Source organism: Daphnia pulex, chromosome 7, assembly GCF_021134715.1.
Source record: "Daphnia pulex isolate KAP4 chromosome 7, ASM2113471v1".
In the NCBI taxonomy this organism is placed as follows: Eukaryota; Metazoa; Arthropoda; class Branchiopoda; order Diplostraca; family Daphniidae; genus Daphnia; species Daphnia pulex.
In genome coordinates, this window is record NC_060023.1 from 357,326 (window position 1) to 378,217 (window position 20,892).

At 38.4% G+C, this 20,892-nt stretch overlaps 6 protein-coding genes and 1 long non-coding RNA gene across 8 annotated transcripts; 5 read left to right on the plus strand and 2 right to left on the minus strand.

Moving 5' to 3' along the window:
- The first annotated feature begins 3,424 nt into the window (after positions 1-3,424).
- LOC124197686 lies at positions 3,425-4,995 on the plus strand. The gene is made up of 3 exons (XM_046593220.1): positions 3,425-3,497; positions 4,096-4,347; positions 4,410-4,995. Exons 1-3 carry the CDS (start codon positions 3,425-3,427, stop codon positions 4,625-4,627), a joined length of 543 nt encoding a protein of 180 aa, XP_046449176.1. The 3' UTR covers positions 4,628-4,995.
- A 163-nt stretch (positions 4,996-5,158) lies between these two features.
- LOC124196826 lies at positions 5,159-9,273 on the minus strand. 2 transcript variants are annotated; one of them, XR_006875836.1, is made up of 8 exons: positions 9,163-9,273; positions 8,981-9,087; positions 8,362-8,553; positions 7,932-8,064; positions 7,591-7,711; positions 6,971-7,159; positions 6,364-6,516; positions 5,159-6,157 (listed from the first exon to the last, which is right to left on the minus strand). It is a non-coding gene; the product is annotated as an uncharacterized LOC124196826 (long non-coding RNA). The 2 variants fall into 2 exon arrangements; XR_006875837.1 differs by lacking the exons at positions 5,159-6,157; positions 6,364-6,516 and adding an exon at positions 6,814-6,911.
- A 2,389-nt stretch (positions 9,274-11,662) lies between these two features.
- On the minus strand, positions 11,663-13,684 carry LOC124196828 (tripartite motif-containing protein 59-like). The gene is made up of 3 exons (XM_046592061.1): positions 13,060-13,684; positions 12,829-12,992; positions 11,663-12,765 (listed from the first exon to the last, which is right to left on the minus strand). The coding sequence occupies exons 1-3, from the start codon at positions 13,201-13,203 to the stop codon at positions 12,039-12,041; spliced, it is 1,035 nt and encodes a 344-aa protein (XP_046448017.1). The 5' UTR covers positions 13,204-13,684; the 3' UTR covers positions 11,663-12,038.
- An 84-nt stretch (positions 13,685-13,768) lies between these two features.
- On the plus strand, positions 13,769-14,758 carry LOC124196829. Its single transcript, XM_046592062.1, has 4 exons — positions 13,769-14,045; positions 14,112-14,215; positions 14,281-14,423; positions 14,485-14,758. The coding sequence occupies exons 1-4, from the start codon at positions 13,986-13,988 to the stop codon at positions 14,628-14,630; spliced, it is 453 nt and encodes a 150-aa protein (XP_046448018.1). The 5' UTR covers positions 13,769-13,985; the 3' UTR covers positions 14,631-14,758.
- Positions 14,759-15,493: 735 nt separating this feature from the next.
- Positions 15,494-16,421, plus strand: LOC124196830. Its single transcript, XM_046592063.1, has 4 exons — positions 15,494-15,646; positions 15,726-15,832; positions 15,908-16,116; positions 16,198-16,421. The coding sequence occupies exons 1-4, from the start codon at positions 15,587-15,589 to the stop codon at positions 16,299-16,301; spliced, it is 480 nt and encodes a 159-aa protein (XP_046448019.1). The 5' UTR covers positions 15,494-15,586; the 3' UTR covers positions 16,302-16,421.
- Positions 16,422-17,058: 637 nt separating this feature from the next.
- On the plus strand, positions 17,059-18,060 carry LOC124196831 (late cornified envelope-like proline-rich protein 1). Its single transcript, XM_046592064.1, has 3 exons — positions 17,059-17,197; positions 17,264-17,332; positions 17,400-18,060. The coding sequence occupies exons 1-3, from the start codon at positions 17,192-17,194 to the stop codon at positions 17,811-17,813; spliced, it is 489 nt and encodes a 162-aa protein (XP_046448020.1). The 5' UTR covers positions 17,059-17,191; the 3' UTR covers positions 17,814-18,060.
- Positions 18,061-18,910: 850 nt separating this feature from the next.
- LOC124196832 lies at positions 18,911-19,809 on the plus strand. The gene is made up of 2 exons (XM_046592065.1): positions 18,911-18,995; positions 19,143-19,809. The coding sequence occupies exons 1-2, from the start codon at positions 18,987-18,989 to the stop codon at positions 19,716-19,718; spliced, it is 585 nt and encodes a 194-aa protein (XP_046448021.1). The 5' UTR covers positions 18,911-18,986; the 3' UTR covers positions 19,719-19,809.
- The last annotated feature ends 1,083 nt before the right edge of the window (positions 19,810-20,892 follow it).

The window sequence follows — 20,892 nt, forward strand, 5'->3', positions numbered from 1 at the left end:
CTAAAGTCTTCAAACGGGTCTCACAGCGACTTGACGTCCCACTATGATCCCACCCAACCGTTTTCGATATGCAAATGAAGAATGAATATTCCGATTTCGACTTGCTGGTCCCAAAATCAGGGTCAGGATCTTTTGTTTAACATTAAATTAAATGTAGCAAGAAATCAACAGTTGACTCCTCCTTCAAATTTCACTTCAATTGTTAACTCATAGTCTAAAAGAAAAGAGCCTTTGCTGGACACTCGCAAGAAATGTCCGATTGGTCGTTGTGTTGCTTTTAGATTAGTCATCGTCGGTCAGTGTGGCTCATGCATCGACAAAGTTGAGCCAATACCAACGTCACTAGTATTTCTCTCCAAATTTCAATTTTCAGAGGTGAAATTAAAAGAGAAATTCAATTCATTTAAAATTATAATGTCTCAGCAGAAGGTATTCAATAGCTAACTTTTAATTCAAAATCAATTTTTTAAAACTAGATTTTGAAGTTTCTCAGTCAGAACCAAACGGTCGGTCAACTTGAAATTAAAAATCGATTAAAAATCGACAATTGGAAGAGAAAAAGAACCGGTTGGAATCCGGAGTCGAACAGCTTAGTCATTCGATCAGAGGACATACCGTGTCAACGTTTGTCGCAATTGAACGAGAAATGAATTGACCATAACAATGCCACAAACGACAGAAGTCCCAAACTGAAAAATCAAGTGAATAATCTGGATTAAACAAGATCCAGTTTAGTGCATGTTAATGGAGTGGGTCCGGTATTAAATACCATCAAAGGGATACGACACGAGCGCCACCAACGGCAGAACCGGAAAACTCGGGCATTACATAACGTCAAAGATTGCGTCTCTAAAACATGAATGCTTTAATTAATTGATGTCAGGTCGCAATCAAACGAAATCAATACTTTTGAATATGTTTTTGAAAAGTTTGATGGCATTTGCTTTCGAAATTCCATCAAATCAAATAGCGATCAGTATAACTGGAAGTCACACATACGAAGTCAAACGCTTTGCTCCACTAGTCCACTGCGATTCGAAATTGAACCGTCTCGTCATAAATATAAAACTCGAATCGAGTGGGATAAACCCAAAATCAATAACAAAATCAACAAGAGCCTCTGAGCCAAAATCGGTGAACCGGACTTGGCTGATATTCCCCGACATCAGGCGATCGGCAACAATTGAGTGATACCACTTAAAAGGATTTTCTTGATGTATTTTCCTGAAAGCAGAACATAAATTGTGAGAAGGAAAAGAAACCGACTTGACTTGGAAGATGTCCACAAATTAAAATTTGAAAACCAATTCAAATATCTTTAATGGCACCAATTTAAACCATGTTCACTAGAGATTGACCGAAGGTTTGATCGATTGAACTATTAAAACTGATTACCGGCCAGTGATAGCTACTAAAAAGAGGATGGAATTCAAGTTTATAAACGTGGAACTATTCATAAATTTGAAACACCCCAAAATCTAAATACAATTGGTTTGGAGGTTAAATGCTAAAATGGCCATATACAAGAGTCATTGGGAGTTTACAGCCAGATGAACATGCCAAATCCAAGTTATGAAATTAAGTATAAATATATCTGTTAATGTATAATGAGTAGTGATCAGGTGGGTGAGTTGGATAAATCGTCAATTATAAATCGAGACACTTTCATAGTGATCGAGACGTGAGTTCAAATCCCGTGGTAAACATCGATTACATTTCCTTAATTCTCTAAAATTCATCATATTACATAATTAATTCTCTACTATTCTCTACAATTTCTCAGATACAGAAATTCCAAAATGCCAGGACTAAAAAGGTGGTATCTTGAACTGAAAATGAACGGCCGTGACGTACGTTTGAAACTTGACTCTGGTTGTGATAAGCCGATGATCAGCAAAGCCCTGTGGTCCGAAATAGGACAGCCAAAGTTGTTCCCTATCAAGGGTATTGGCAGATCATGTGCGACTGGAATAGTTCCGCTTAAAGGCGTGTTCTCAGCCAATATGAACTTCGCTGGAATTAATTTCCGTTGTCCAGTCTTTGTGTCCGACGATGACAACACACGCAATTTGATTGGGCGGCGAGCGTTTCCATTCCTCATGGATTTCGACTGGAACAAATTCATCCGTGACGGAACAATTGCGATGGTATCTGATGATGCAAAAACTGATGACAGCAAAAAGCAAGAAATGATGGCTGATACCGTCAAGTGGCTAACACTGCCGTACTATGTAAATGTCTTGGTAGACGGCAAAGATTTCCAAATGCAATTTGATACGGGCGCCACTTGCTCCATGGCTGGCCTAGCGAAATGGGAAAAACTGGGCAAACCCAAACTGACTACGTACACAGGCAGGAGAGTCATGAGTACGGGCAACCAGCCAATCCCACTTCTCGGCAGGTGTTTACTCAACATCACGTACAACGGAACTAAAGCTCAATTGCCACTACTGATTGCCGACATCCACAACTTTGGGGCAGTTTTGGGGACTGATTGGTTCGATTCTCTAAATATAGACTTCAATACGATCTTTCAAAGTCTCAAATTCGCCAAGCCACTCCAACAACCGCCGGCAAAAGAGACCATAAAAGTGAAGGATTGCGGCGACGGCAGCCAAACGGAGGACCAGCTCGCCCCTCAGTCGACACCAGCAGACAAGCCGATCGAACAGCCAGTCGCAACAGAACAAGTGAAGATGGTAAGGAAATGCCATGCTCAATCTCCACCACCCGATCTAGAAGCGAAGAAAGCTAGAATCGTTCAGAAACTCAAGAGCAGCGCCACAAGTCCATCAGCCAGCCGGTCTCCACCGTCGAAAATATCGCTCACTACTCGATTGTGCAGAAAATAGAAATCTCGATGTACATCTGTATCTGAAATGTTCTAACTGTATATATAAACTGTCGACTTTGGATTGCAATACACATGTCAAAATTTCTTTTCATTTCATCATTTTAATGTAATTCCCTTCCCACACATGAAACAAATAAGAAAATGATTGTGGTTACAATTCTCGTTTTAGCTTGCAACATTCTTCTTGGAAATTATTCACGGGACTCCAAACGGGAGAGCCTAAGATATATTTAACTGCAAGAATTTCAAGTATTGTAATTTCATTTACATGCATAATCCTTTACGCAATTCTTAATCATCAAACGAATATGAAAATTGATGCCTCTCACGACCGTCTAAAAAAACCCGCCAACGGTCCCCCTGGCGGTAGAAAAGTTCGGTACAGTTCTGGTTTTTTATTTTTTTCAAACTTTAAGAAAAACTTTTAAGGCTTGCAGATTTGGTCCATTTTACCTGGCGTACAAAAGTGCAACAGTATAGCTATCACTATCAACATTTCACTTGGTTTTCTTCCGCACGAAGAAATGTCGTTTGATCGCTTCAATTAGCTAATAACAACCTAATTCGATAATGACTGTCTCATCGGAAATGGGGAAAAGTGGGAAATGTTGTGATTGCATCGGCTCGAGCATTCGTGGCTCCGGTAAAAATTAAAATAACAAAAATAAAAAAAAAAAGTTGATATCCACTCAAGGCAACAGAAGGCCATTGAAGCAACAAATCAGAAAACAAATAATAGAAGCTGACAACAACAAGCAAAAAAGCAATAACCTCAACGTGAAAATTATACCCCATCAGCAAAGGTGTCTAATAGGCGAATACCGTTCACCACCATCGTTATGATCGTCATGGAAACAAATCGAAGGAATGACGCGACTCAACGATGATGTTCGCCCGCACAGTTTTATAGTCCAATGCATCAGTGAAATTCTCAAGTCACTTTACGAAGGGAGAAACGGATCAATCGAATCTAAATCTAAATCACGATGACATGATTCATGAAAAGGCTTTGTTGTCAAGGGGACTAGAGCTCGGCAAAGGTTTACAAGGTTTTTTTCTGGGCCGGCGCCACCACGGATGTCATCACCTGCCAGGGCGGATTGGATGGAAATTGTGTCGAATCTTTTATGAAATGCAACTGCGATTCTACTGCACCGGAGCAATTAGTCGATAGCGGTTAGATGTTTTCAATTCAAACGCGTTTGATAAACCCAATCAAACTCGATACAATTGAAATGCAGGAGTCATTAATGATAAGGACATCCTACCCATCACCCGTTTGAATTTCGGCCGAACTGGGCAACAATATTCTTCTGGTGTCCACACGCTGGGCCGATTCGAATGCACCGGACAAGTGGCCGTCACTGGAATGCCGACGTCGTGCGAAGATCTCTGGAGGATCGGCCACATCCTGAGCGGATTCTATTCCGTTAAAGGAGTCAAAATGGTCGAAAGTGTTTACTGCGATTTTTCAAAACTACCGAACGAAGCAGGTACAATATCTCTTATTTTGAATACAGTCTACGCATTTCTAATTCAATTAAATGGATGACAGGTTTCCAGAAATGGATCGGATACGACGACGTCAAGTCGGCACCTGTCTACTTCTACGTCCAGCGGAATTCTCTCTTCAACACGGGAAATGTCTCAATTCCTTTCCAGGTTTCCAAATTAAACATCGGCAACGCCATGGATTTGTCGACAGGAAAATTTACGGCACCTGTCCAGGGAACGTATTTCTTCTCGTTTACTGGACACGCCCATATTTCCTAAGTCATCATCTTTACTTAGTTTAGGAGTAGGTCTCTATCTGAACGGGAATTTTATCGGGTGGGGCTTTGTGGAAGAGTACCAAACTTCAAATTTGCAAGAAACCCCTTTGACTCTGCAATCGACGCTCAATTTACAAAAAGGAGATGAAATTTGGTTGCAGATCGCATTAATTTCGGATAGCGTGAGTCTCTTGGATGACGGTAGGAACTGCTGGACCCACTTTACGGGATACATTTTGGAAGAAGAACTGTTTTTTTTAACATGTTGTGAGACGGAAAGTAAATAGACTTGAAATTAAATCACAACAAATAAAAATTAAAACGCATTACGCAATTCAAATATCTAATTCTATAATGGCACCGATTTTGAGATTGGTTCACTTCAGATGGATTAGAGTTTTGTTTACTTTAAAAGAGGAGAAATGTCCATCGACAAAAGGTCAGATGAAAACAAATCGGCAAAATAGAAGAGAAAAAACAAAAATTGAATGCCGGCTAGCCCGAGCAAGGAAGCAGCCAAACAACACTATAATAACAATACGAGTTGGTGCCCAGATTCTGATGGAAAAGTGAAGAGACGAGTATCAAAACCTTTTTGCAATAAGCTCGCTGATATCCTACAGTTTAGCAGATCGATGATTTGAATGTAACCACTACCAAATGAGACGGTGAACAACTGCCTCACAGACACTTTTGTCGTGTTCGGCAAAGGAAGGCATTGATCGTTAGCCTGTGTTTCGACTAAAATCTAACAGCTGAATTTGGTCTCAAAATTATTGTTCGGTCATTTAGATGCTGTTTTAAAAGAAATGCGGACATGTCGATACGGGGATACATCCACCAGTCAACTGGCCAGCCTTCAAGGAAGCCCCCACCCCACTCTAACATTAATGGGAGAGATATGTCTGCAGTAGGTCAGCCGAAGTGAATAAGGTTATCCTGCAGTTCTCGTGACTGTTGAACTCTGGTTGAATCTGTTCTAAACACCTTGCTTAGTAATGTAACCAAAAAGACTGGAGGATAAAACAATCCCCTCTCTATCGTATACTGGTGTGGTTCGAAATTTTTCCCAGGACGCTTGTTCACGCAAGTTCACGCTAAAAAAGGGGAACCAACAAAGAGCCGAACGACCACAGCTCAAAATCCCAAGCTTCAGTGAATACACGATCCTCACTTTTAATCTGTTCACTGGTTGTTATTATTAAACGAATTATTACACTGGCAAACGAGGTTTTAACTTTTTTGCCTTCCCGCAATTCAACTGTTCGTTGCTTGAATGCAAGATTACATTCAAATTCAAACGTTTAAAAAATTTTAAAAAGGAATACACCGAACGGTCAGTCAGTGGCTAAAACCAGTGGAACCACTTTTAAAGGCAGCAAAAAATGACATTGCTTCTGCAGACCAATGGCGATATTTACTTGATTGGTTGACCTAAATGGTAATTCATAGATGGGACGAAGGCCAGTGCGATCCAAAGAGATTTCACCAAACGTCAAAAACAGGGACCTAAAAATGCGAACCCAGAGCCCTGGATCGTGGAAGCCGCCAATGCCGGCACCAAACAACGAAAATCCCACCGGACAAAAGGGAAATGAGACAGTAATAACAAAAACTGGCTTCTCAGCATAACTATCCAAGAGTCAAGAGACTAACGACCAACAGCCCAAATCCAAAATAGATATAAACTACGAAAAAAGGCTAAAGAGGACAAAAGACTATAAAGGTCAGTTTTACCTTGACTTGATGGCCAAATGAATGATTACAGTAGTGGTGACTTCTGGAGGTAGAATATATACGACGTCTCCATACCATATGGATACCTTTGCACTCGCTTAAACGTACGCAAGGACAGGAGAGAAGAATGATGCAGCTGGAAGCTTTCCATATCTAGTATAAAAATAACAAAAACAGTTATGGTATTAGTAAGTAGCATTATCAATTCAGTTTGTCAATTAGGTTCAATCCAGTTTCAACAAGTTAAAGACATTATTTATCCCCATGATTACTAAATGGAGCAAGGAAATCCTGTTTAAGCATTGTGGATTGAAAATGACTATACACGCTTCAGGGCTTTAGGGTTTGATTTCTCAAGGTTATGAAATCACGAGATCCACTTTTTTGTTTGGGTAACATCTAGACAACAGTTTTCTCAATTTATTTTATATTTCATGTGAAATAATAAGGGATCACATTTATTATAGATGTGAAAACTGTTTTTCGTGAAATTCCCAGAGACTATGCTACCTTAGACTTAGAATCTTGTTATTCATATCACTGCTTTTCTGATGAAAACATTTATAAGATTAAACAAAACATAAAAATTTATCATTTGAATTAATACCTGTTTTTGTTGATGGAAGACTTTTGTTCCATTCTTCTAAATTCTTTGTTAAGCAGTTGTTAAGTTACATTCTTGATGGAAAACTTCTTCGGCAGACGACGTAAAAAGGGGCGTGGGAAAAGATGAGTCATGAGACACGACACATGGGGCTTTTGACAATTCCGTTCTGCTTGGCTATGCGTCAAAGTCCTGGAATAAGCACAAATAAATAATAGTTACTAGCTTGCCAAACTTTCCTAGACTCATAATTAATCGTTAAAGTGGTATAAACAGGGTGACAGTAAAAACGACTAGCTGTGCCATCTAGTAACCAAACTTTCTATCTGTTAATTAGGGCTCGTGCGCGTTACGAGCGGGGGCCTTCGGCTAAGTTAGGTTTTCAGAGTTAAGAAAAAACTTAGAAGAAGATTAAACAATTGGCCTAATCAAATGAACGCCAAATCAAAGAACAACGTTCACTTCGTTTGTTGGCAACAGATGTTAATTGCCTTGTCATAAAAATGCTAAAGTTGTTCAAGTCTACGGACTTATCAGGTTGGAAAGCGGAAAAACCTTAGCGATTTACAATTTTACTGTAATAACACCCGATGAAAAAGTAAAAATCAAAAATGCCATCCTACCTTGAAATTGCGGTACAGGCGACTCGAGTCACTTCCAGCAATCGGACGTTTTCTGGCTGGACAAGACTGGGAGGAGGTGGTTCGTTTCGCAACACTTTTTCTTGAAATCGTTTAGAACCATCTGAAATGAGAAGAAATTTATTAATGTCAAGAATAATGTTTCGAATAGATTGTAAAACGAATCACAGCTGTACTAGTTTAAACGGTGTCATATAAAGTAATGTTTAGTTTTTAGTACTACGTCATTAACCCGAAACAATTTAGAATCAAGCTTAGCTTATGGCTACAAAAGATCTTAAGATTGTTTTGGATCCAAAACAATAGAACAAATTGATACAGACCGTCCAGAGCTCAAAATGTAATTGACAATAGCCTTTTCTCGATATTTTCATTTGATGGCGACGAAGTAGTTTGAACTTGAAGTTGTAGAAATAGTTTGACGAAGGAGCACTGGTAACGTGAGAAATATTCCATCTTATCAAGAAAGAATGGAAAACATTATTAGAAAAGGAAATTTAATCATGGAACATCAGAAACAGACGATGAGCAGACACGAGTTGACAGATAACAGAAACATGAAGTTTCGGTGGACGTTATGAATGATGGAAAACGCAACCACAACATTTGTTTATAACCGCCAGACTATAAATAATTGAAAGGCGTCATGTGAGCTAAATCTCGTAGAAATTGAAGGCGCCGTTGAACGAAGATTAGTTATCACTGCCAAGTGGCTTAAAATCAAATTTGCAATGAAATGGTCGACTGTATTACCTTAAATGGATGAGGAAGTCGAACGTCGTAGCTGGAAAAGTCCCAATGTCAGGTAGGAAAAGCGGAAGGAAAGAAAGTCCTCGTGAATACACTCACCTTCGCATGAATGTACACGAGGACACAGTAAAAAGGGAAAGTCGAGAAAGAGTTGACTGACGTTGGATTGTCGGCTCAGAGAGATGATGATAATACCTAGAGAAGAAAAAAGACAAATTGACGTGACAATTATTCGAATAGAATGTGATAGACCTAAGGCTACATAAGACTGCTGCTAGATTGACAAATTTCCCTCATCATCACTCAGTGTACAGTTACTGCTCGTCATAGGCAGTAGAGAAACAAAGAAATCGAATAAATCTTGTGAATCTATCTAGCCCTTGGCAATTGGAATGGAATCACATTAGGGTTAATCAAACATATTATTTGCAAGATGTTATAATAAGACTAAAGACATCATATCCTACATTAACTCTGATGAGATAACTGCTAAAATGAAAACACGAATTAGAAAGTGTTGCCAATTTGAACTTCAATCAGTACTGTGTAGCAACCAGTCAACCACGATATGTGAAAACTCCTAACTTATCTTCTTCTCCTTCTACAAAGAAAACATAGTTACCTCCAAAAATTAAAACAGCAATCACACAAACAGCTTCGTTGATAAGGAGGATCAAACCACGTGCAATTGTGCATTAGAACTTTGCCAACTCAGACTTCATGGAAAAACTAAGTCAAATAAGTAAATCAGAATTACATTTCTTTCTCCTGTAATGTACAATCTTTTAATTGAATTAAATTTACCAATAGAGAACTTCTATTATAGCCATTCGAATGATTACTTCTTATTGGATTCATTCAAGATTTCACATGAAATGTGTTATAAGCATAGACTCGCCTACACCACGGTACAGCAGCAGACGATTACTTTTTTGCGCCACTAAGCACTAACTGCTGGTGTAGTGAGTCACCTAGCGGTAGACAGCGTTTCCAATTTATTCAAATGAAGAAAATATAAATAAGGCAAGGCTACAACTGTAGGCAGGGCCGCCGAGAGGGGGGGGCTAGAGGGGCAAGCTGCCCTGGGCGCCAAGAAGCGGGGGGCGCCAAAAAGCGGGGGCGCGAAAAAAAAAACAGAAATTAAAAAATAAAAGAAATAAATAAATGATTGTAAATGATGTGTCTTGAAATAGGAAATCGTCTATGTTATTTCATACTTAAATTGAATTTTAGGACGAAAGTGAGAAAGTGAGAGAAGCGAGTAAGCGATATGAAAACGATTTTCCAATTACTTCACTACTCAACTAGCCCACTAGGTGGCCATCAGGCCATGCTTGTTTTCCTAGTGTTGAACTGTTTATTCAATAAGTTATGTTACCTCATGGCTTCGATGGGCCACAAAAAGCTTTCCGGGGCGCAAAATCGTGCTAAGGCAAAGAAAATAGCGGATGAAGTTAACAAAAATAAACGTACGCTAAGAGATTTAGGGTTTTTTACTGAAACAGGTACAACCACTGTTAAAAAACTTAACAACTATTTCGGGGTTAAACGCCCTAAATTCTGACCAAACCAGATCTGGGGTTCCCAAACCCGAAAAATTTGTATCGTATCGCAATACGAAACGTTCAGGGTTGTATAGAAGACAAATAAAAGTTCCGACCAGGGCCAGGATCGAACCTTGAACTTTTGACTTGTCAGCTCAGCTCGCTAACCACTACACCATGTAACTTATTAACTGATTAACGATCTATGCGGATAGAATATTGGATTTTACGTGCTTTACTAATACTAAATACTGCACGGGTGAAGTGACTAGTTAAACTAGACTACTGTGCTATCTTGAAATGTAATAACCCAGAAAACTGCAAACTAAAATAAATGAAAGCCTATTTGGTTCATCGTCAAATTTCGTCCAACTTTTTTTAGAACTGTATTACTCGAAAGTGGCAGGGCGCCGGACGACGCCTGCCCCGGGCGCTAAAATAGCTCTCTGCGGCCCTGACTGTAGGCAGCGTACGTACGCCGCAAGGTACCCGAAGGGAATGATAAGGGTATACTAGCTGGTATAGTAGTATTGGTATAGTTTTATAAAGACAGAGCTATAGAATAGTTATAGAATAATAATAATATTCTGTTGTAAAGGTATTATTAAGAGTAATAAAACAATATTTAAAAATAAATTATTTCCTTAGTTTCCGGAAGACTGTAATATGCAGAAATCGGGAAAGAGATGAAAAGCATATTTTCACATGTTTCTATCCAAACATTAAATACAAATTCAATTCCAAAAAACCTAATCTTATATGGCGCCGCGTAAGGGTAAGGCGTGACTTTGGTGTGGCGGAGGCTTCGCCCCGCCACCCCACGTCACACCGGATATTGTTAAAATTAAATGTAAGTAACTAACTATCAGCACTTCTTTCACTGGAGATTGCGTTTGATGATAGCATACAGTGTCTTCTATTCTTATTCTATCTTACAATATTACTCCAACAGGATGATAATTTTGAAAAGAAAAATAAGACAGGCTATTGAGATTGTCCAATAATCAACGGCGGTACTCTACGCTTTTTCTTTGATCTTGGGGCATTCTGGTTATCATATTCAATGAGACGCTGCTGTTTTCTACAGGAGTTCCAGAACTAAAAATGTTGATAATTTAAAAAAATCATTCCAATTAATAAATTATTCAGCTTATGTGTCTTGTTAACCTTTGACTTTCTTCCATCAGAACTGTTGGTATTCTGCTGTATGCTTCACTATTCGATATACTGGCTTAAGACGGTCCAACAATATTGAACGATGGCACGCTTATTCTTCGAATTTGCGGCGTTCTCGTCATATTCTGTAGAGACACTGCTGTCCTAAAGGAGTTCCAGAACTAAAAGTGTTATTAATTACAATAATTAAATTATCCATGCCTTGGATGCCTTATAATTTGTCTTGTTAACCAGTGACTATCTTCAATCGATTTCAATTCAATCGATAATTACGTTTATATCCCTGTCACAAAAGTCTAACATGTCTCTGTATTATCGTCTGCTGTAACAGCTATTGAAATTCTGTCAAAAAGTAACAAGAACTCCGTTTGTTCATATGCCTGAATCGATTGCAGCCAAATTTTCAGAATAGATGTAAAAAATTGTAAGCTACCGATTACTGCCATTGAAATTCAATAAAATTGTTGATTACAATCAATAATTGCCAAAAACTAGTGCATCCATCTATGTAGTGTTACGATAACTGAGGGTGCCCATGTAAACCATACTGCAAACGAAACTTTGACCAGTAACCCTTCGGGTAATTTTTTTTGTTTCTTTTTACTACTGTTTAGCCAGTTTGTTTGCGGGTGTATTTATGTCTTGGGAACAGCACACTTAATTTGTTATGAAATGAAACGAAAATTACGAGGCCGCGAGTCAAACATCACATCGGATTTTGAAATAACCACCAGATCATCATTCATGAACGCTGCAGTTTAAAAACATTCTCATACGATAAAAATAACATGTAACCCAATGAAAAAATATTATTACAAAATTTGTTCTCAAATTTTTCGCGAAATATTTTCAGCTCGTCAGTCTCTGCGCCAAGAATATTAAAATTAAAAGATTTCATAAGGATAACAAGCCAATACAGCTTAAGTCAGCATTCAACTGAATCAGGAACACGGTTGCTCTTCATTTCTTAGATCTGATCTTCATGCCCCTCTTCTGAATGGAAAAGACGATGTGAGAGAGAAGCAGGAAATCGCGTTTGGTCGGGGTCAGGCTGTTGTCGTAGGGCCAGTACGTGTCGAATCCGCTTTCCAGCAATCCCCAGGTAGGAATGGGCTGTTTCTTCGAGTCAGCAAGACGGACAGAAATTTTACACTTCTTCTGGTATTGAACAGCTTTGGCCAAAGCGACAGCATCGGCTAATTTACTCTCGCATAATTGGAGTGATTTCTTCATTTTCTCCTTGAGGACTTCCAGACTCTTCCTCTTCTCTGGTTTGGATTCGTTAATGAGGGATACCAATTGGGACAAATGAGGATCTTCTTCTTTTACTTCAATGCTGGCGGGGGAGATGGGCTTTTCATCAGAGACTTTGTTGGACGGCTCCAACTGGGAAATCATCTCGCAGAGGAGGGTGTTGTTTTGCTCTTCTTGCTGGTTGACTTCGTGCAAGACCAGTTTCAGGCATTGAGATACTTGGTGTAAATGAGCTTGAACTTCTTTCCTCTTTTCGATAGCCAACGACAATTTGGTTTCACCTTCAGCCATCAAGTTCTTGAGATCTTCTTTCAGTTTCATGAAAGATTCAAAATTCTTGATCGTGTTGGCTGAAACTTCCACAGCAGAGTGAGTTGAGCATTTGGGCTTATTAGCCACTTTTCGGCAGGTAAGGCACCATGCTGCTGGTTTCCTGATTAATGATGATATTTTTAAAACTTCACTTATTTTTTAAAAAATTCCATTATCAACTTACTCTTGAGAATTAGGTTTGACTGTAACTTCATCTGTGCCTTTAGTTGCTGTCAGTTTGAGCATGTGCAGAGCGTAAGAATTGTTTGGAAGGCTGGAGACGTCATCCTGGTACGAAAACTCTTTACGACAGAGTGGGCAACTAATGACAAAGTTTTTGTGTATTCCCTGTGATAAAATACAAAGTTGAGATGAGTAACTCTGTACATGAGTGTAAAATGATAATAAGATTTACCGTTAAACATTTGAGACAAAGTGTGTGGGCGCATGGTAGGAATTTCGGTTTCCTGATTTCTTCATCAAATTCACACAGGCAAATGCTACATGTAACAAAACTCTCGATTTCCTCTGGTGATGAAGTACAAACTGCAGCTGCCATTTTGATGACGTCGAAGATACGTCAAAAATTATCTTAATTCAAGGTTTTGGGTGATAACGTAAACATGCGTTGCCCAGGGCGACGTACGGCGGAAGGTGACGCATCTATATTATTATAGATGGCGCAATGGTCATGAAACGGTAAATGTTTTTCTTCATTGACAGCAGTAAAATTCTAGATGATTTTCTAAAGATGACACAGATAGTAGAGAAAACACTAAAACAGACAGTTAGAAAGAATTGAATTAGTTGAACAAATAGATGGCGCATTGATTCGTCAAAAACTCAAAGGTGTTTTTCTTGATTGACACAAAACAATTCTAGATAACTTTTTTAAATACAGATTGTGTAGCACAGTTAGTCAGAATTGAAACTTGCGTAAAAAATTGAAATTTAATTAAACATTATTGCAGATGCACCGGAAACGCGACAGTATGTGCGAGCCGATAAAAAACATTTATAATTTATTTTATCAGGAAAATATTTTTGGTCTGTGATATTGCTCAGAATACCTGAACGATTTCGCCATTTAGTATCATATCAGTAGGAGGTCGGAGTCTCATTTATTGCTCGGGATATCCGGTGATGCAGTCGCAGTTGCAATCGCCCGTTTTTAGACAAAAATTTGTTCTCTTCAACGGTGTCATGATAACAAACTACTTGGCACAGAAATGAGCCTTGTGTACTGGACTGAAATGACCTTAATAAAAAGATTTGACATAACAAGCTTTGCAGTTTCTGGTCGTTATCCATTCATTGTCCGTCGTTGTTATTCAACTCGTCATGGAAAAAGCTCTGGCGATATCAAATGTGTTCCTAGGTCTTTTGGCCTTCAGTTTGCAGGTATTTATTGATTTAATTGTGAGTTTAATTTAAATGAATATAACGTAAACATATTTCTTTATTTAGGTTTCGGCTATGGTGCTCTTCCTTTCGGTTCAGGATAAAGTGGCAACCGGAATCTGGGGTGGAATTTTACTTGTCATCTTTGCTCTTTCTCTCATCAATAAATCGTAAGTTTCATTTTAAAATTTAAAATTGGCAATCTAAAAAAATGTATAATCTTGTTTTTAATAAGGCTGAATTCCAGCGGAACTATCAGGATTGCCGTAATGATCGTTTCACTGATTGGTGTCATGATGATCGGGCTCTACTCCTGGAGCATCCATTCCTACCACGAATTCATTGGCTGTCACTCATTTTTCGACTTTGTTTACATATGTAAGTCTTAATAGAAGATTTTCATGGAATTTTTTTACGATTATTGTTTCTAATTTATTAGGTCCGAACAACAGCCGAATTGTCATCGATTCTTTGATGATCGTCTGTGGGATTCTCATCGTAATCGTCAACGGAATCATTGGCCTCAGAGCATCCGCTTTTATTCATAACCCGTACCAATTGCCTGGGACTATTGGCGGAATTTAAAAACATCAATCTGTTCCGTTCTGAGCATTTCGATAAAAAAGCGCGATATTTAAAAATAATTTAAAATTCTGAAATTGTATTTATTCCAACCGAAATCAAAATAAATTTGATGTTCTCACATAAATCAACTCGCCTTTTTCAATGTGTCGCACTCAGAAGAAGCCTGGTAAAATTTGCTACACCAGATAATTGAATTGGCAAACCTGTTGGGCAAATAAGTGCAGGATATCAGCACAACTTTAATTGCATGTGCAGTTGTTTTGAGCGGTTTTGAGCTTATGCAATAGTGGACGATGAACGAATATGGAAACCAACCGGGTAGAGAATAATTAAAAATTCTGAATTAAATTCCATTCAAGATTTTAAGTCTATCAAGAAGCCTATACAAGAAAACGACCAATGAATGACTCATCAGGTGAGGACAACTATGTACCGAGTCATCGGAAAAGAAAGTGGGCGAACGTTGGGAGTTTTATAAAAAGTTATTATTACAAAATGAAAAATCAAATGATTATTCATTCATAAAAAAAGGTAAAAATAGGAAAAAATAATTTGTACATATAGTTTAGAAATATCCAGAGAAAAATTGCTCACAAGATTAGGTAATGAGTTGGTGCGGTACCTAAATTTTCATGACTCAAACAATTTTATCGGAATACTGTATACACCCATAGGAAACGTTTATCGCGTCACCTAGACCTCATTATTCATCACTGTTTATTTAGTTCGTCACGTCAAATGTTACAGTCAAACTTCTATTATCTATAAAGGTTAGGCATACACCAGCCGATACACCGTACACAGCGTAGCGTATAGCCTACGCAATCGCTTGTTACGGTATAAATTAGGAATCTAGAACGACAGTAGTTCATCAGTTGTTCTACAGACTCATTTGAGTTAACTACTTCACTAGTCACTACAAAGTTCCGTACGTGTAAATCTTTAATAAGATAAAAATGGAGAAAATTCTGGCAGCTGCTGATGGATTCGCCGGTCTTTTGGCTTTCTCATTGGGGGTAATTAATTTAAATTATTTAATTATACCTATTAAGTAGGCTATCATTTTCTTATTTCATTACTTGATTAATTAAACAGATCTCCGGTTTGGCTGTTTATTCAAATTGGACTCCGGATAATGTCGCCGTTGGCATCTGGGGAGGAATTTATTTACTGGCCTTCGCTGCTCTCCTCTTCATGAAAATGTAATCAAATTATATTTTTGATTAGATCCTTTGAACCTGTAGATAGAATCTAAAAAAAAATGGTTGCGCATATAGGTTGAAAAAGAGTGAAATCGTCATGGGTATGGCGGTGTTGGCGGCTTTGATTGGCGCCACGATGATTGGAATCCATTCGTGGAGTATCGACATGTACCAGCCATTGATTGCCGATTGCAAAATGTACGATTCAATCAACTCGACGTTGCCAAACTCGACGGTAACGATTGGCGAAGAGTATCCGGACATCTTCGAACCAGTCAAAATCTGTGAGTCTCTTATTTCTCCCCTTAATTATATTTGGAGAGAAAAGAAATTATGACATTAAGTTCAATTTGATTATTTTATAGGTGACCGAACTGCCATCGATTCATTGATGCTCGTTTGCGGCATTCTGGCCGTCGTCGTCAACGGATTCATTGCCGCTACTGCCTCGTCCATCGCATCTGATTAATAATATTTCATCATGTTTAATTCATTTAACTTTAATATTTGTAGATTCGTGTAATTGTGATATCAAATGTACTGTGTCTATTAAATGACCTTCAAAATTAAACAGATTTTTTCTTGATTATATTTCAATATGTCGTTCATTTTAAATTAATAAGAATTGATGATGAGTTAACCTCTTAAAAGATCGTTTTTCATTTTTTTACCAACCGTCCATTATAAGGACATTTAAATATATGTTTTCTTAAGTGCATTCCAGAATGTTCGACACAATAAGATTCTGTTATAAATATCTACAAGGACAAACAAACAAAACAGCGGAACGATATGGCTACGCAGACGTCCTCCATGTCACCTTTCAAACAGCACAGATAAGAATGGACGTGTGACATTTAAATGTTTGAATAATCACGTAGACAACACCTGATGTTCAAATTGATTGATTGATCTGATGTCAAAATTACCATATAAATTTTATAATTATGTTAAAGAATATAGCCACATGTAGTCTTTTGCTCTACAAGGATGAACTCGATGGACCCCCGGATGTAAAAGGTAACAAGGTCATTACCTACAGACTCCCTGCATAGGATAAAATGACATTGATGTATTCACGGCTTACCACATATACACAGAAATAAAATAAATGAACGTTGCAAAAGTTCCTTTTAGTGAGCGCTCCAGCTGTTTCGTCAATCAATTGCTGCATCCTATATACATATACAGAGCTATCATGCAATTTATTTAACTATTGCTTATACAGCAACATCAACTGTATAGCTGCGACGTATAAATAAGACGCCGGAGTCGAGTTGGATCTATCCGTCCTCTGCTCTCTGCTCTTCCAGTCACGTTCCAAGTTATCTAATAATTCCTCAAGTTAAAATTATAAAAATGAAGGTAGAGTATAACATTTAATTCAATACATTTTGAACACTATTTGAAATTCATAATTTGTGGTTTTAGGGACTGTCAATCTTGGCTCTGATGATCGTTGGCATCGCCTGTGTGGTGGCCCAAGAAGAATCAAATGACGTAACTTTAATTTGAATTTGGGTCTTGATTTTAGGAATAAATATAACGATGATTAATTGAAATACAGGGATCGGTGTTGGACTTTGCAGCGGATGCAACGGCCATGGCCGACGATAGAAATACCCCTGTCAACTGCCGGAATTGTCACCCCCATTGCCCTCCCAGTTGTGTTAAACCTCCTCATCATCATTACAATCACCACCATTATCACTGCCCAACCTGCCCACCTAGACCCACTTGTCCCACCTGCCCACCCAAACCCACTTGCCCCACCTGCCCACCTCCAATTACCTGTCCAACCAAACCCACTTGCCCTCCTTACCATTGCCCAACTTGCCCAACTTGCCCAACAAATCCCACTTGCCCAACTTGTCCTCCCAAACCAACTTGCCCCACAGTCTGTCCCCCTAAGCCCTGCCTCAATCCTCACCCCGTTCTGATCGGAGTCTGCCTCGATTTGGATATCGGCATCGGCAAGTAAAAAAGGAGGAATCCGGCAGTTTCAACATGATGACGATCTTGGCAAATTAATAACATTATTGACTTTTATTAGTCTTTCTAAAATATTTGGTGCAAGTGGTTTATATGGGTTTTAATTCCTGTCGATTCACATCATTCTGATACTCGGTTTGTCGTATTTCAATTCTTCTCATTTGGAACTCTATAATTATTTTGATGTGGGCTCCATTGAAATAAGATTTAATAAAATAATTGGTAGATAAATTCAATCGCGTTTGTTTATATTGTTTTACTTTGGCGGGGATATGGCGGAAGCTGTGGGCCAATCACATTAAACCCGTCATTCGATATCATCCGCAATCCGCATAATGAATTAAATAAAATAAAAAAATGTTAAATCAAGATGTTTTAAAAATATGTTAAAAGAACAATCCTACAGGTAACTAGAGTTACATACTTACATGATGTATAGAGTACATTTAAAAGTGCTAAATCATTTTAGTTGGACACCTTTATTTGTTGAAATATTTGCCATATAAAACTGTGTGACCTTCAATTTTTTCCCATGTGTCCGTAATAAAATTATTCAAACTGTTGTCTTCCATAATTAATAATTACCAAATAATTAATAAATTACAATCAGCTATTTTTGCGCAATGAATGTTCACCGTACGTTCATTACTCGGTTCATTAACCGGCTGACTAAACTCGTGAAATCTTAGAGTGCTGATTGACATTGAGTGCTTCATTTGACTCTCCTTGAACCCATACGATAAATTCAACAAAATATAACCTGCAGGGAATTAGCTATCATCAAAAGTGGATGGAGTGATGCCCGGCAGTTATATTTCTTCAATGATTATATTGTACGTATTATTATTACTACGCATCAAAGTGTGTAATTATTGCCGAGCTGGAATAAAAGCTAAATTGCTATATTGATAACAGCTGTCAATAAAATACCAAATAAGAAATTGTTGCAATAATGAAGAATAAGAGGAGCCTCATTTCTTCTTCCTTTTGTTTGACAATTATTTTGTGTTGCATCAGGACATATCCGAACCGACTGTTTTTGTACAGGTATAAATAAGAGATGCTGGCAGAGGTGGATCCATCACTCGTCCTCAGTTTGTTCTCACCAGTTAATCCTACTTCTTTCATTTTGTTCGTATTAGCTCAACTCAGAAAATTCAAAATGAATCAGGTATAATCACAACAGTCCTAATTTATTTCACTGTCAGGGTCAGGATCGATCCTGCCTTAAATCTTGGCCCAACAGTTTAGTTAATTATCGTTATAAGACTCAGATTTTACAAGATTGTTTTAACATTCTCTTTAATTGCTAAAATAGAAATTGTTTTCGCTGTGTCTGTTGGCCACTGCTATGATTTTCATCGCCACTTCAGCAGAAGCCTCACCAACGGTAATGGAAATCCCTGGGAACATCGACAAGCGTCTGACTGATCCTCGTTGCGCCACTTGCTCCGATGACTGTCCACCCTATTGTGGGCCGATCACAACTCCTTATCCCGTTACCGAACCCCCGTGTCACGATTGCCATGACACCTGCCCACCTTATCACAAACCACCGCCGAAGACCAAATTCCCCAACCTCCCGTCCATCACCTACAGCACCAATTGCGATTTCTGCGATCACGATCTTTACACGCTCACCTGCGTTGCGACGCCGTTCGATTGCGCCGCCCGTTGCGCCGTCGACTTGCGGTGCAGCCACTTTACTTACATCGCCAATCTCAAAGGAGGAACTTGCATTTTGAAAAAAGCTTTCGGTTCCGGTGGCGCCTGGGCGTCGGTCGTTCCGTCGCCATCGCATTACGTCTGCGGTTACATCCCCAAACGGGCCTTGATTGGCATTTTCCTCAACATTTGCGTTGGATTGAGCATTACCGGTTCTAGCCATAATTAATTTATAAATGGCATTTGTTAATTGGGAAACATTTAACTATTCGGGAATTTTGTATGGGGTAATTTCTATTTGAATAGGGAAATAAATTGGTTAAAAAAAAACAATTCTTATTTGAAGAAAAGTGATGATATTATACAATAAGGAATTCAATTTTAAATTAATAAGCTGAGCGTTCTAGTCGGAGCCAATTGATCCGATTTGTTGAAAGTAAATTGGGATAATTGAATGTAATTGATTTATTCCGTAAATGTTCCTTTCGAATGCTGAGTGTTGCATATCAAAATGATTGTCTAAATGCATACTTGTAAAGGAGTTTGGTATTTCGAAAAAAATTTTTGACAACTATAAATAGACTAAATTTTCATTTAATAGTACAGCCTCGTAGCACAATCACTAAATACCGTAAATGAAACTCGGCTTGCCGTGTGACATCTATAACATTGTGGAGAAAGTGAAAAATCGAAAGACGGCTCGCGACTATCCCGAGACTGAACTGCTTATAGAGCTAAATTTTTAGTTTTTACTATCAATTTATCAGATTACTAATTATTTTCGTCGAATTGAATGTCTGTGACTTTTCACACGAATTTCCATTTCGTGTAGGTCGTTCCTGTCTTGCTTGACTCCAAGGCTCGCGAACTCCTTTCTTTTATGCATTCTGCCAATACAACTCGTATTAGTCTAATTACCCATTCATTATTTTATCAACTGCATTAGTTGTCTTATTCCGCATCTTTGAATGTCTGAATTCCCTGTCTTTTTTGCACGCTTTTTGGATTTTTGCGTAACGATAATTTATAAATATGTGTTAATGTGTCGAAGGCCCTTATATTTCTGAAAACCTGGGCCTGTCTTTGTGGCGCCCCTAGCGGCCTCGTAATGAGTTACTTCTTGGTCGAGTGTCGAGTCGTCGACCACGTTTATGCTTTCCATCCTTTTGTTATATTGTTTTCGAGTTATAATTTGGTTTACTGGTTTCTACAGACAAAATTCAACCACAATTTGATGTTTAAGCAATACTTAACTGTAGACTGATCATTATAGCTTATTGTTACACACATCTCCTTATTCAATATCTATTAATCTCAGAGTCCCACGTCTCAGCCATTGTGTGTGTTGTCTCATTAGGTTATCTTCATGGAACATGGCCATGGGCATTCTTAGTTTCCACAAA

Coding starts and splice junctions, on each gene's coding strand:
- LOC124196831 (XM_046592064.1), top strand. Junction 17,333..17,399: donor CCCAAGAAGAATCAAATGAC/GTAACTTTAATT, acceptor ATTGAAATACAG/GGATCGGTGTTGGACTTTGC.
- LOC124196828 (XM_046592061.1), bottom strand. CDS start 13,203: ATGGCAGCTGCAGTTTGTACTTCATCACCAGAGGAAATCGAGAGTTTT. Junction 12,993..13,059: donor TTTGTCTCAAATGTTTAACG/GTAAATCTTATT, acceptor ATTTTATCACAG/GGAATACACAAAAACTTTGT. Junction 12,766..12,828: donor GTCAAACCTAATTCTCAAGA/GTAAGTTGATAA, acceptor ATCATTAATCAG/GAAACCAGCAGCATGGTGCC.
- LOC124197686 (XM_046593220.1), top strand. CDS start 3,425: ATGACTGTCTCATCGGAAATGGGGAAAAGTGGGAAATGTTGTGATTGC. Junction 3,498..4,095: donor CTCGAGCATTCGTGGCTCCG/GTAAAAATTAAA, acceptor ATTGAAATGCAG/GAGTCATTAATGATAAGGAC. Junction 4,348..4,409: donor AAAACTACCGAACGAAGCAG/GTACAATATCTC, acceptor AATGGATGACAG/GTTTCCAGAAATGGATCGGA.
- LOC124196829 (XM_046592062.1), top strand. CDS start 13,986: ATGGAAAAAGCTCTGGCGATATCAAATGTGTTCCTAGGTCTTTTGGCC. Junction 14,046..14,111: donor TTTTGGCCTTCAGTTTGCAG/GTATTTATTGAT, acceptor TTCTTTATTTAG/GTTTCGGCTATGGTGCTCTT. Junction 14,424..14,484: donor TTTCGACTTTGTTTACATAT/GTAAGTCTTAAT, acceptor CTAATTTATTAG/GTCCGAACAACAGCCGAATT.
- LOC124196830 (XM_046592063.1), top strand. CDS start 15,587: ATGGAGAAAATTCTGGCAGCTGCTGATGGATTCGCCGGTCTTTTGGCT. Junction 15,647..15,725: donor TTTTGGCTTTCTCATTGGGG/GTAATTAATTTA, acceptor TTAATTAAACAG/ATCTCCGGTTTGGCTGTTTA. Junction 16,117..16,197: donor CTTCGAACCAGTCAAAATCT/GTGAGTCTCTTA, acceptor ATTATTTTATAG/GTGACCGAACTGCCATCGAT.